General features: G+C 40.5%; 1 protein-coding gene across 18 annotated transcripts in view; it reads left to right on the plus strand.

Annotated features, from left to right (window-relative positions):
- PROM1 (prominin 1) overlaps positions 1–13789 on the plus strand; it is an 85332-nt gene that overhangs the window by 54453 nt on the left and 17090 nt on the right. For all 18 annotated transcript variants that reach the window (XM_087963368.1, XM_087963362.1, XM_087963361.1 and 15 more), the window contains 4 exons: positions 2825–2977; positions 4956–5079; positions 6861–6964; positions 11281–11365. In XM_087963368.1, the coding sequence (XP_087819494.1) occupies positions 2825–2977; positions 4956–5079; positions 6861–6964; positions 11281–11365 (466 nt within the window). The remainder of the gene's footprint in view (positions 1–2824; positions 2978–4955; positions 5080–6860; positions 6965–11280; positions 11366–13789) is intronic.

Here is a 13789-nt window from a genome sequence, read left to right on the forward strand (position 1 = left end):
TACAAAGCAGTTGTAGATTTCTTCAACATGGAGCAAACTCAGACAGAAACCTGTTGCAAATTCAGAACGGAGCACCAGTCTTCAGTAGCAAGCATTATACACAGCAGAGGAGAGAAGCAGTTTCATTTCATTTTCTTTTTTTTAAACAATTTTATTTGAGTTTTCACAAAACGAAAAGGTAAAATAGAACATCTTTTTTTAGTGAACAGCATGGTTCCAGGTTTTCACTTCTCCATACAGACATAATCTTGATTATATATTCATCTTTCATATTCAGTTTCATATTTTATCGCTACTTTATACATTCTCCATTTGTTTTTTCTCAAATACCTCCCTCAGGCTTATTTTATAGCTTTCTCATTCATTTTTAAATCTATCTCATTTCATTTCATTTTCAAATTTGCCATATCTTCATAATCATTATGCTTATACTTTTATCTGTCCTGTTTAGAATTTCATTATATATTCTTATATCATCATTTTCCAGCAAATTCCTCCACATTTCAAACATTACAAAACAAGGTTTCCCTTATAATTACCAATTAGAGTGTATCACCTTCGTATCATATAATTTGTTCCCTTTCCGGTCCCATTAAACATTCAACTTTTGATTAAACAATTATAACATTCAATTCCTAATAACTACATTATAACATAAATCCCTTTTTAATCAGATTACACATGTTCCTTTAAATCACCTCTGATAAAACTTTAAATTTCAAAAAAAGAAAAAATAATTAATCTATTAAAATTCATCCTAGAAACTGATATTGATCTTCTTACAATCCTTCTCATAATTCATAGTTAGTGAATCATTAATATACATATTTTAATATCCCGCTTGTTCTCATAATTCATTTCAATTATATTTTATAGATCATTAAATATAATTAATTTACATATTTTTCATCATATCTCTATATTTAATTTAACTGTTAGCAAACATTCCATTAATTAACAATATCAGTTTCATCTTCCACTTCAATAACATATCTTTTGCTATTTCTACATAATTTATTAATATCTAATATATTTATACTATCCCTTGTCACCTTGCAGAATCCTCTCTTAATTTTTATTTTTAATCATTATCTCTGTGTCTTTTAAACAAGCTATTTCCTTTTATTCTTGTTCATTTCCCATATTTCTTTATTTCCTGATTTTATTTGTTATAATTTATTTCCCCTTTATTTTTTTCCTCTTTTTCTCTCCAATTTTTGTCCCCTTCTCTCTTTAACACTTCCTTCTGTGATCCTCCCTTCTGCTTTTCCCATGTATTTTGTTTGTTTTTCGAACTGTTCTTTTTTCCAATTATTTCCTCTAATTTCCAATTTTTAATTCCCTTTTTTCGCTTCAAGGCTCGTTGTCTCTTTTGTTTGTTAAAGATGGCCTCTCCTTTATTCAGCTCTTCTTCTCCCTCTGAGGCTCCTTGTTGTTCCTCATATTCCAAAACCGCCATTTCTAGAAATTGTAGAGCATAGCCAAATGATTCCTTCTTTTGCAGCTGATCTTTCATATTTTTCAGTTCCATTTTCAATTCCAGAAAAAGTTCTGCCATCTTTAAACACTTCTAACCAATACTTTATAGCAACCAAAGTCTAAAAAGTTACTTCCCACAGTTAATTCCAGTTAAATCCTCTAGCAATCCAATGTCCAAAATTTCCAAAGTCACCAAACAATCCCAGAAAAGTTTCTACTTCTTTCTTTGTTTCAAAGTATCTAAGATTCACTTTCACTTTCCGGGGGCTCTATTTTATTGTAGAAATATTTCACTTACTTTGTATTCTTTAAAGGTCTTTTAAAATTCACAATTAATTTCTTTTAGCACCAAGTGGCACTCTCTGCTATGTCCAAGTTCCACCCATTTTCCCCTTTCTCCAGTTTTTCCTCTTTCCTGGCTTTTAAGTTTCAAAAGTTCCTTATTTTCCCTTTGACACTTTCAAGTTCAGCTTTAAATTCGCCTATTTGGTGTCAAGATCATTTTACACTAATACTTTTTCAGAGTTCTTTTTCAAAATTCAAAGCCAGTTCCAGCTGTTAAATCTCCCCCCCCCTTCTTTACTGCCACTTTAAAAATCTTTCTCAAAAGTTCTTAAATATTTTAATTCCAGGGTACCTTGTATTTAAATATTATTTCTGCTCAGCCCGGTCACTCAAGCTGTCCTCTTCTTCTCCGCTCCTGCACATTCTTGTCCGATTGTATCTCCCTCTTCAGGGTGGCCATTTTGACCACTGCTATTGCCATCTTTGGAGAGGAGTAAATGCCAAGCCAAGGATGGGAGATGCAGCTCCCCTCAACCCAGCTGGCAGTTTCCCCCTTCTTCGCCACCTCTATGGGGTGGCTTCAGCCCCAAATCGAGTAGATCAGGGCCCTCCAATGGAGAGCACAAACTGAAATTGCGGATGATCGCGGATTTCAGTCTTTTACCGAGGGAGTCCAACCAGAAGTCCCCAGTTTCATTTTCAATAGACAGACTCAGAGCTCAACATAGCTTCACAGCTGCAGAGCTTAACATAGCTGCCAGGCCTAAGCTACTTCTAGTTTCAGTTTCCAAACTGTCTTCAGTGGCTGATTTAGTTGCTATGCCTATTCATTGGCTGACCTTGTTATCAAGCTCTATTCCAGTTCATGAATATACTCTGACACTTTAACCATTTAATTTTAGAGTGTATTCGTGAATCTTCATTCTTTTTATTAAAAAGGTTCTAAAATGCAAGAAAAGTTTAAGTCCAATTTTAATACTCTTGAATGAGAATAGGAAACTTAGAGAAATATGGTTGGCTTTGATTGATCTTGGAATCATCTTTTTGATACTCTGTTTAGGTGGCTGGGCTGCTTAATCCTATGCTGTATGGTGATCCTGATTCTGGTCTTTTTCTCCCTGGGATTATTATGTGGTACATGTGGCTATGACAAAAATGCAACACCAACAACCAGAGGCTGTGTCTCAAATACTGGAGGAAATTTCCTGATGGCGTGAGTACTTGCCCTTTTAATTTTTTCCCCCAGGTTAAAAGAATTGCATTGCAGAAATAGACTTGGAAGATATAATGCAAAAAAGAAGATGAGAAGGAGGAGGAAAACTTTGCCTTGGGTTTTACTGAGATCTGCATTATACAGCTTTGGAGTTACACTTACTTTCTGTGTGTATATATGCAAACATCTGGACTAATCCTGCCCTTTTCTAGGCAAGGTCTTATGGAAGTGGTTTGCCATTGCCTCTTTCCTAGAGATGAGAGAGAGGGATTGGCTCAAATTATCCAGTTGGCTTTGTGCCTACAGTAGGACTAGAACTGAAGGCCTTGCAGTTTTTAGCCTGATGCCTTAACCACTGACTCTCTAGTTCACGGGTGTCAAATTCGCAGTGTCATGTTGGTGTCACATGACATTTCATGATGTTTTCCCCATTCACGGAGCTGTGGTGGTGGTGTGGGGGGCACGGCCTGCATGTGACACCTCTGGCCCACAGGCTGCCAGTTTAACACCCCAGCTCTAGTTTTTATGTTAACTTATGTATTTAACTAACTGTAATTAAACTAAACATATGTAAATTAAATCAGGTACAGCTGTGGTGCCTGACCCTACCTACAGCCTAAAGTAATCATAAACTCACAAGAGGTGTCATATTACAGACTTTAGAAATTATGCTGGTTGCTTTAAGCCGGTAACCATTCCAATGACTCATTCATGAAGAGATCTTACTGATAATCAAAAGCAGCATCTCATTAAATGGAGTTAAATGGAATCTTTTAGTGGCTTCTCTAAAAAGGAGGAATCCATCTAACTTTTCTGTGTAAGGTAGACCCCTCTAACAATCTTTTGATGAAACCGCCTTTTCTAAATAGTAACTTCTTAAAAATCATATTGATCATACTTTCTTATCATACTGATAATAATATCATACTGATAATATCAGTATGATATAATAATATCATACTGATATTAGCACAATTGAGAAAGTCCAGAAATATTTCACAAGAAGAGTTCTCCACTCCTCTACTCGCTGTAGAATACCTTATGCCACCAGACTTGAAATTCTAGAACTAGAAAACCTTGAATTACGCCGTCTTCGGTCTGACTTAAGCATGGTATACAAAATCATACATTGCAATGTCCTACCTGTCAATGAATACTTCAGCTTCAACCATAACAACACAACAGCACACAATAGATACAAACTCAAAGTAAACCGCACCAAACTTGATTGCAGGAAATACGACTTCAGCAATAGAGTGGTCAATGTCTGGAATACTCTACCCGACTCTGTAGTCTCTTCCCCAAACCCCAAAAACTTTAACCTTAGACTGTCTACTATTGACCTCACCCCTTTCCTAAGAGGCCTGTAGGGGGCGTGCATAAGCGCACCAACGTGCCTACCGTCCCTGTCCTATTGTTTCTCTTATTCTTTTATTTTTCTTATATGTACCCATTTCATGTATTCACAACTATGTATACATTTATACTTATTATCTTGTAAACAATTGGCAAATCAAATAAATAAAATAAATAAATAAATCATCTTGGGAATTGTCAGCAATTAAAAAAAACACTGTAAAAGTTACATTACAGACTTACAGTTCTCTAAAAAAGAAGCCTCTCAAAATTTACCTGAAGTTCTGGAAGAACAGAGATGCCCTTTGAACACTCTCTTAGAATATAGTAGTGCTTTAACAGAATTGTGGAAGAAATGCTAAACATTCTCACGTGAGACTCAAAATTCTTATATTTTAGAAGTTTTGCGTTCTGTCCTGCTCCTGTTTTCACAGATTCTCAAGCAAAGCTATTTCAGCAGAGAAGATTCCACATTGTTCCCTCTCCTGTACAGACTTATTTTAGATCTGGAAAACCAGATGAATAGATGTTCTTATATTTGTTTTCCACAGTCTAATTTGGCTGTTAAAATACCTACAATATGATATATTCTTAAAATGCTTTTTCTCCCCTTTTCCATCAGTGGAGTCACTTTCAGCTTCCTCTTCTCTTGGATTCTGATGCTGACAGTCGTGGTCACTTTCATTACCGGTGGAAACATGGAGAAGCTGATATGTGAATCATTTGATGACAAGACTTTATTCCAAGTAAGGCACTCTATATAATCATGAATTTCCATAACTTTTCTGATAATTCTAATGTTTGCCATGCACTTGTAAAACACTCAGAAATACTTCATAAAATATTCTGCATGTTCACACAACATGTAAAGTATGTAAAGTTCATAGTTTAATTTTGTTGTAGATGAGCAGTGTTCCATCTCTGGTTTCTTCCATGAAATGCAACAGAAATGACAGGTCACTTCTGGGTCATTAGCCACCTCATTTTGCTTCTTTCCTTGGCTTTTTCTGTGACTGGAACAAACCCAAGTTCTTGATTCAGAATTATAACCAAGCCACAGTTGGGAACTTCTGTAGATGGTTAGCTATGCCTGCCCACAAACCAGAAAGTAGGAAGTGACAGCATGCCCTAAACAGCGCCCCCCAACCATTTGGGCACCAGGGACCAGTTCTGTAGACAGAGATTTTTCTGCAGACCACAGGTGGTATGGTTTCCTGTGCTGCCTGCATCTCGCAGATGGGTTTCACTTGTTTGCATGGCCTGGTTGCTGGCATGCCACGGACCGATACTAGTCCATGGACCAGGGATTGGGGACTCCTGCCCTAACATATGATTTATTGTGGTGCCAAGCTTGAGGTAGAGGTAAGATAGTCATTACTGTATCATCTTTAGAGTACTCCTATAAAGTAGATGGTAATATTATTAGCCATATATTACAAATGAGGAAACAAGTTTGAAACAACTTCCTGGAAGAAATTAGATGTGAACTGGATTTCCCATTTGGTTTTTCAATCATTCCAAGTTATTACTTTTGCTATAAATAACTTCACTTGATCTAAACTAAGTTCCTATTTTGTGCTTCAGTTAATCAATAACATGGCCTCTGAAACACTCTAAAGTTGCCACCCTGTGTAATATCACCATTATGTTTAGGAAATGGGTATTATATAATGTAGCCAGTGGTGGGATTCAAATTTTTTTACTACCAGTTCTGTGGCCATGGCTTGGTGGCCAAGGCTTGGTGGGCGTGACAGGGGAAGGATACTGCAAAATCTCCATTCCCACCCCACTCCAAGGGAAGGATACTGCAAAATCCCACCCCCCCCCACCCCACTAACCTGCTTTCCAGCTCCATTCTCCTGTGCAGGGCAACAAAAGAAGACCCAGCCAATCAGCTGGGACCCGGGAGGCAGAGAATAGATGGGGGCGGGGCCAGTCAGAGGTGGTATTTGTCAGTTCTCCAAACTACTCAAAATTTCCGCTACGGGTTTTCCAGAACTGGTCAGAACCTGCTGAATACCACCTCTGAATGTAGCTTCTTGTTAGTGGCAAAACAAGATATAATAACAAAAAGACCATATTTCTGAATACAGGTAGTCCTCGACTTACAACAGTTTGCTTAGTGACCGTTCAAAGTTACAATTGCCCTGAAGAATGTGATTTATGACCATTTTTCACAGATACGACCTTTGCAAGCATCCCCATTATCATGTGATCAAAATTCAGATGTTTGGCAACCGATTCATATTTATGTTGTGTTCCAAGGTCATGTGATCATGTTTTGCAACCTTCTCAAAAGCAGAGTCAATGGAGAAGCCAGATTCGCTTAACCGGGTTACTAACTTATCAACTGTAGTGATTCACTTAACAACTGTGGCAAGAAAGGTTGTAAAATGGGGCAAAAGTCACTTAACTAATGTCTCACTTAACAGCAGAAATTTTGGGGCCAATTGTGGTCGTAAGTCAAGGATTATTTATAGAAGCCAAATTAGATTTATAAGTTGATCTTCTTTAAATTGCATTTTAGATTTTGGACACACCCTACTTGCTTGATCACAAGTGGAAACACTATCTATCTGGCATCATTTTGAAAAACCCAGATATTGACTTGACATTTGAAAAGGTTTACAGGTAAATTTTCCCTCTTTCCTGCTTCTATTGTTTAATAGTTTTGCTGAGGTTGCACGTATAGCTTCAATCATCTGAAAATGATTGAAATATCTCCCAATTTGTGTCCTGCACTCTGCATCATCTGCTTCTTCCCTCCATAACTGGAACAGATAGAAACCACCTCCTCTTATTGATTGTGGTGGTGGAGGGCGTTCTTCCCTTTTGTCCATTTCCATAGCAATAAAGTGTCCAAGTGGATGACTGACCTTATCCCTTTTTCAGACTAATTGGCTGACTTCTGTTCTTTAGCTAGAACTGGCTCTTAAATAGGGCTTACTTTCGCCTGCCCATTCTGTCTGGTTGCTGCCGTAGGAGGGTTTCATGGTTATGAAGTGAGGCGGTGGGAGGGTGAAGGACAAAATGAGGTGAGGTGGAGGATGAAATGTGTCAGTGAGGGGTGGGAGACAAACCTTCTCCTTGCTCACTGCCGCAGCAGAGCAGAAGGCTGAGCGAAGCACCAGTGCCTGGCAATCAAGGCCGTGTGTGGGGGGGGGTTAGGGGGTGGAGAGTGAAATGAGGTCGGGGGGGTAGAGGATGAAGCCCCAACAGTATCCTTGGCTGCCCAGCCTGCAGAGTCCTGATATTGGCAGCCGGAGCAGCCCCTTCCCCGTCTCACCCTTGCCACCTGCTTTCCAGCTCTCGCCCACCTCCCGTGACTTCCCCAAAGCATCCCCCCCTTTTTTTTAACCGGTAGTCCCACAGTCTTTTTTTGTTGCCCTGACATGGTAGTGGAGAACAGATCTGGTAAGCAGGTTAGTGAAGGGATGCTTTGGGGAAGCAAGTGGAACTGGGCAGGAGCTGGAAAGCAGGGGCAAGGCAGCCCCCCCCCCCCAAGGGCTCCAGGTAACTGGTGGTGGAATGTGAATGGAGGCAGGAGGCATTGCGCTGGCCGCCACCACCGGGTGAGATGGTGAAGAGGCTGCTCTGGTTGCCGCCACCGCACTCTGCCAGCATCAGAGCTCTGCAGCAGTGGTGGTATTCAAATAAAGTTGCCACCAGTTTGGTGGGCGTGGCTTGGTGGCCACGCTTTGCATGCATGCACACTTTGTGTGCACACGTGCGCTAAACACGCATTTTGCGCAGGCACAGAGGCGTTCTAACTTGCCTCCTGCAAGCCTGCACAATGCTGGTTGCTGCAGCAGCTGCCACGCAGCGCTAATCTGTGCCGCGCAAAGCAGATGGGCTTTGAATTCTGGACATAAAAGTGAGTATGGGAGCCCAGGCGGGTGGGTGGGCCAAACACAGAGCAGCGAAGAGAACCAGTTCGGTCTCCACTGCTCATCACTGCTACCGGCTCTCCAGAACCGGGCAGAACTGGTCGAATACCACCACTGCTCTGCAGGCTGGGCAGTCAAGGATACTGTTGGGGCTTGATCCTCCACCCCCACCACCTTACTTCATCCTCCACCCCCACTGCCTTGCTTAGTGGCTGCAGCACCGATGCCTCGCTCAGCCTCCTGCTCTGTTGTGGCAGCAAGCAAGGAGAAGCTTTGTTCTCCACCCCGCCCCCACTGCCTCATTTCATCCTCCACCCCCACCCGCCTCACCTCTTGCTCCATTGCCACCATGAAAAAAATAAGACCCATCCCAAAAATAAGACCTGGTGCTTATTCTGGTGACCAAAAATATAAAACTGGGTTATTTTCAGGGAAACACAGGTAGAAAGACGTAGAAAACTACATAACCAGCTGCCCAGTATGCATGTCCATGAAGTGATTGTCAGGGAAAACTCCTGGGTTGCTCCAGCCTGTGGTCAACCTCCGCAGACCATGAGAAGAAATTGCCATCGATTTTATAGTAGAATTGTCTAAGAGTAATGGGAGTACTGTGAGTAGTGGTTCACCTGTTTTTGAAGCAAGCACACTTCATCGCATGTCCGAAGCTTCCCTCAGCCTAGAGTCTGGCCAAGATGTTTGTGCAGCACATCTATCAGCTGCATGAAACCCCAAGGCACATCATTTCAGATCGGGAAGTGCAGTTTACAGCAAAGTTTTGGTGGGAGTTCATAAAGTGAATAGGGTCAATCCAGGGACTTAGTTTGGAGTTCTATCTGAGTACTAATGGGGTGGCAGAACGAGCTAACACAATAGTTGAGCAGTACCTATGTTGCTATATAAACTATCAGAAAACAGAGGGTAAAGCTCCTACTTTTCACAGAAGTGGCTTTTAATAACTGTGCATAGTAGCACTGGGTTCACCTCTTTTAAAGTAAGTACTGGAGTTGAGTTTGTGCCAATGACAGAATTTCCAGGGGAACCTCCTCCCACAGAAACATTAGCTGACTGGATGGACACTCTAAAAGCTACCTGGGGAAGTGTGTAAGAAAGCTCTGAATAAAGCTAGGGCGTCGCAAAAGAAACAGGCAGATCAGAAAAGACCGCCTAAAAGGAGTTTGGGCTTGGGGAGAAAGTATACATGTCTACTAAATACCTGAAGTTGAAGCAACCTTGTAAGAAACTGGGTCCCAAGTACATAGGTCTGCTTCCAGTTGTTCGAATTATAAACCCACTTGTAGTAGAATTGTGGTTACCAAAGGTGCTCAGGAAAGTTCACCCTGTGTTCCACTGTAGCTTCTTGAAACCCTTCCAAGTCTCTAAGTTAAGGCTAGTCAAAGGGGAACCTCTGCCTCCTGTTGTAGTGGGGAGAGGGAGGAACACAATGAGATCAAAGAGCTGTTAGACTCTCAAGATACTTTAAGGGGAAATTACAATACTTAGTGCAGTGGAAAAAATACCCCTCAGCTGATGCTGAGTGAGTAAAGGCCCGTAATGTTAGTGCAGAAAAGTTACTAAGAAGATTCCATGTAAAATATCCTCAATGACCGAAGAGATTATTGAAGGCTAAGTCTATCTAGGTAATGGTGTTTATGATGTCTTTTTCCTTCAGGGGATTGGCATGTCAAGATTGAACAGCTTTGCTCCTTTCAAACCTTAATGCTTTTCAACTAGACAATGAACTGGGGGAGGGAAGAGGGGAAATAGAATGCTGAGATTGTGTGAATGGACTTGTGAAAGCTTGGCAACCATCAAGGTCATTATTACAGGTGCATGAGAAAGAGATGGATTGTTCCCATAACAAAAGGATGTCTCATAATTGGACAATGTGGAGAAGGGGTGTCAAGAGAAGGGGTGTCAAACTCAAGGCCTGCAGGCCGCCTCTGACCGCAGGTTGTTTAAATCTGGCTTACAGGGACAGCCTGGAAATATCAAAGGATTGGCCTACGGTGCCTCTGCCAGCCAAAACAGGCCACGGGGCTGTGTGCAGCCTCCCAACCCATTTTTGGCCTCCACAGCCTCCTGCAGCACTCTGACAGCCAAAAATGGGCCACTCTGTGTGGCCCATTTTTGGCTGGCAAAGTGCTGTTGGGGGCCGTGGAGACTAAAACAGGCCATGCGGGGACCTCGCAGGGCCTCCGTGCACCCTGTTTTGGTCGGCAAATTGGTGCAGGAGGCCGTTCAGCCCGAAAAAGGGCAGAGTGGGCCATGTGCAGGTCCCCGGCTCACAGTTTTGGCTGACAGGGTGCTACAGGAGGCATCCATCCTGTGCCTCCCACTAACCTGAGGAGAACTACAATGCTGATCCAGTCCTTGAAGAAATCCAATTTGACACCCCTGACCTAGAGGTCAGGAGAAAGGGAAGCTATTGTTTAACTAAGCAAGCATTTACGCAGGAAAACCAGAACTGGTTTTGATTCTTCAGTAACAAAATGGTGTATCCAATAAAATTTTACTTTTGGGAATTCAAAGCTCCTGAGAGTATTTCCTTCTTTTGGGTTCACTAGTTGGACAATTGACAGTCAGATTGTTCTTGCTTTGAAGCAGAAGCTAAGTAAGGACTCAAATATCAGTTACTACTTCCATTCAATTTTTCATAAACCAAATATTGTCAAGAATTCCATCAGATGTTTGAGTCTTTGAGAGAGAAGGTTAAATTTTATAGTTACACAGAAATATCTCATACTTACAACATCTTGAAAAAAATAGTTGTATTATTAATTAGATTCCAAAGATTATTCGGAATTTCCAAATCTTTAGGTACTTTGGATGAATTGTCTAATGTTTGCCTTTCAAATAGCAGAGCCATTACAAATTGTCCAAATAATTCTCAATTTCAAATGTGTTTGGGAGGTAAGGTAGGAAGGGTTTGGTTAGCAAATTTGGGGATTTTATAAGCTGCCCAGTTGTTGGGGACAGTTAAATAGATTTTTGATGGAAAATACTAGGATCTAAAATTGGAAACAAACTCTTGATTTATCTTTTTTCTATATATCTTTTTAGTGACTGCAAGGAAAATAAAGGCATTTATGCTACACTCCGCTTGGAAAACCTCTTCAATATCCATACAATCCTAAACGTCAGCATGGTGAGTTTAACAGTTTATGAGTATCTTAGTACTTTACTATACAGTCTTTTGCATTTTGTTCTATTTTGATTTTGCTAGAAAATATGATTTACAAGAAGTAAGCTGTTTGTGTGTCGTAGTGATTGAATCCCTGACCTTGTTGATGATTCTCACTCTGTCAAGGACCTTGGAGTTCTCATATCAAATGACCTAAGTGGCAGAGCTTACTGTAACAGCATTGCCAAAAAGGCATTAAGAGTTGTAAATCTAACATCTTATGAAGGTTCTCCTCTGGAAATATCGAATTGCTAACTAGAGCATACAAAACTTTTGCCAGACCAATACTCGAATACAGCTCATTAGTCTGGAATCCACACTGCATATTGGACATTAATACAATCAAGCGAGTCCAGAAGTATTTCATGAGAAGAGTACTACACTCTTCTGCTCACAACAGAATACCCTATATCACCAGGCTTGAGATTTTGGGGTTGGACAACTTTGAATTACGCCACCTACGGTTAGACTTAAGCGTAGCACACAAAATTATCTGCTACAATGTTCTACCAGTCAATGACTACTTCAGCTTCAACCACAACAATACAAGAGCACACAACAGATACAAACTCAATGTAAACCGCTTCAAACTCGATTGCAGAAAGTACGACTTCAGACACAGAGTGGTCAATGCCTGGAACGCACTACCTGACTCTGTTGTTACATCCTATTCCTTTAACCTCAAACTGACCACTATTGACCTCACCCCATTCCTAAGAGGTCTGTAAGGGGCGTGCATAAGTGCACCATCGTGCCTACTGTCCCTGTCCTATTATTCCCATTTATTCGTACCTATTTCCTGTATTCTTACTCATGTTTATACTTATACCTATTATCTTGTAAGTGATTGACAAATCAAATCAAATCAAATCAATCAATCAATCAATCAATATATCTAGAGGGATTTATTGCAGCCATTAGGTGGGTTGACATGGAAAAGGAATAATTTGTGGTACTCTGATCTAGTTGTTTAGCCTTGCAGATTTAGAACATAGAACATAAAATAACAATTTAGAAGAAACCTTGGAAGTGTTTTAGTCCATCTCTGTGTTCGGGCAAGAGACTCTATACCATTCTGGACAAATGTTTGTGCAATCTCTTTTTGAGCACCTCCAGTGATGGAGCACCCACAATTTTTAGAGGCAAGCCTTTCCACTGATCAATTGTTCTCACTGACAGGAAATTTCTTCTTAGTTCTAGGTTGGATCTTTCTTTAATATTATCCTTGTCCGGCCCTCAGTTGCTTTGAAGAATATGTCAATTCCCTTTTCTCTGTGACAGCTCCTCAAATATTGGAAGACTGCTATCGTATTGTGGGAAGAAAGGATAGGCTATTGATCTATAAAATTCAACAAGGCATTTGGATGACAGCAGACCCCAGAATAAAAGAGACATGAACCAAAGTTTTAGATAGGATGATTTCAAAATGTACAGAGCTATTTGTAATCCTGCTGAGCTGTTGTGATAGAATGTGATTTTGCAAAGTCATGTAGTTTTGAAAACCTAGCTGTGAGAAATAGGGAACAGAAAGTAGCTGATGGATAGAGGTTTGAGATGTATACAGGTGTATGTGGAGACTGTCTGTCAGTAAGAAAGAACAGAGAAGTAAGTTGTGAAATGCATGCAGAAAAGTATAAAAAGAATGTCTTGGGATGTGTTCAGGGCCTGGTTACTCCTTGCTGGATTCAGCCATGTCAGTGGACCTCATTGCAATGAGTTATTTGATATAAGTTGTGTTATGATAGCTGTTCATGTTCCAAATTGCTCGTGAAATAAACCTCTGATCTTAAAGTAGGATTTATTGCTTGTGGTTTGTCTGTGTTCCTCGTTTACTGAATTATTTTTACAACAGTATCACCCCTAGTACTTCTCTTCATTAGACTAGACATACCCAGCTCCCCCAACCATTCATCATGTTTTAGCCTCCAGCCCCTAATTCAGTTGCGACTTTGAATGGTTTAAAACCAGTGCTGCTATGCACTGCATTATTGTAAGCCACTTCTGTGAAAGGAAGGTCAGTCCAATAATCCTGTGAAAGGAAGGTCAGTTCAATAATGTAACATCTTAATTATTGTTCTAAGACTCCATTTGTGCATTCACAGCTTCCATTCATCTGGGGATGATGACAGGAGCTAAGCTCTTGGGTGGTGCCAAGCAATGTTAGGAATTCTTGCCAAAATTGTGAATTGAACCATGCGATTTGAGATACTTTGCTCTGGTGATCCATGAAGTCTATAAATATGTTGCACAAAGAGTTTGGCTATAGTACGTGCTAAGGGAATTTTGAGGTAAGGCACAAAGTGCATTTGTTTAGAGAAGAGGTAGATTATCACCCAAATGGGTGTGTTTCCTGAACTTTCTGGTAACTTTACTATACAGTCCATGGAG

This window comes from Notechis scutatus, chromosome 4 (genome assembly GCF_049901735.1).
Source record: "Notechis scutatus isolate UNSWTSFEM ecotype Mainland chromosome 4, rNotScu1.2, whole genome shotgun sequence".
NCBI lineage: Eukaryota > Metazoa > Chordata > Lepidosauria > Squamata > Elapidae > Notechis > Notechis scutatus.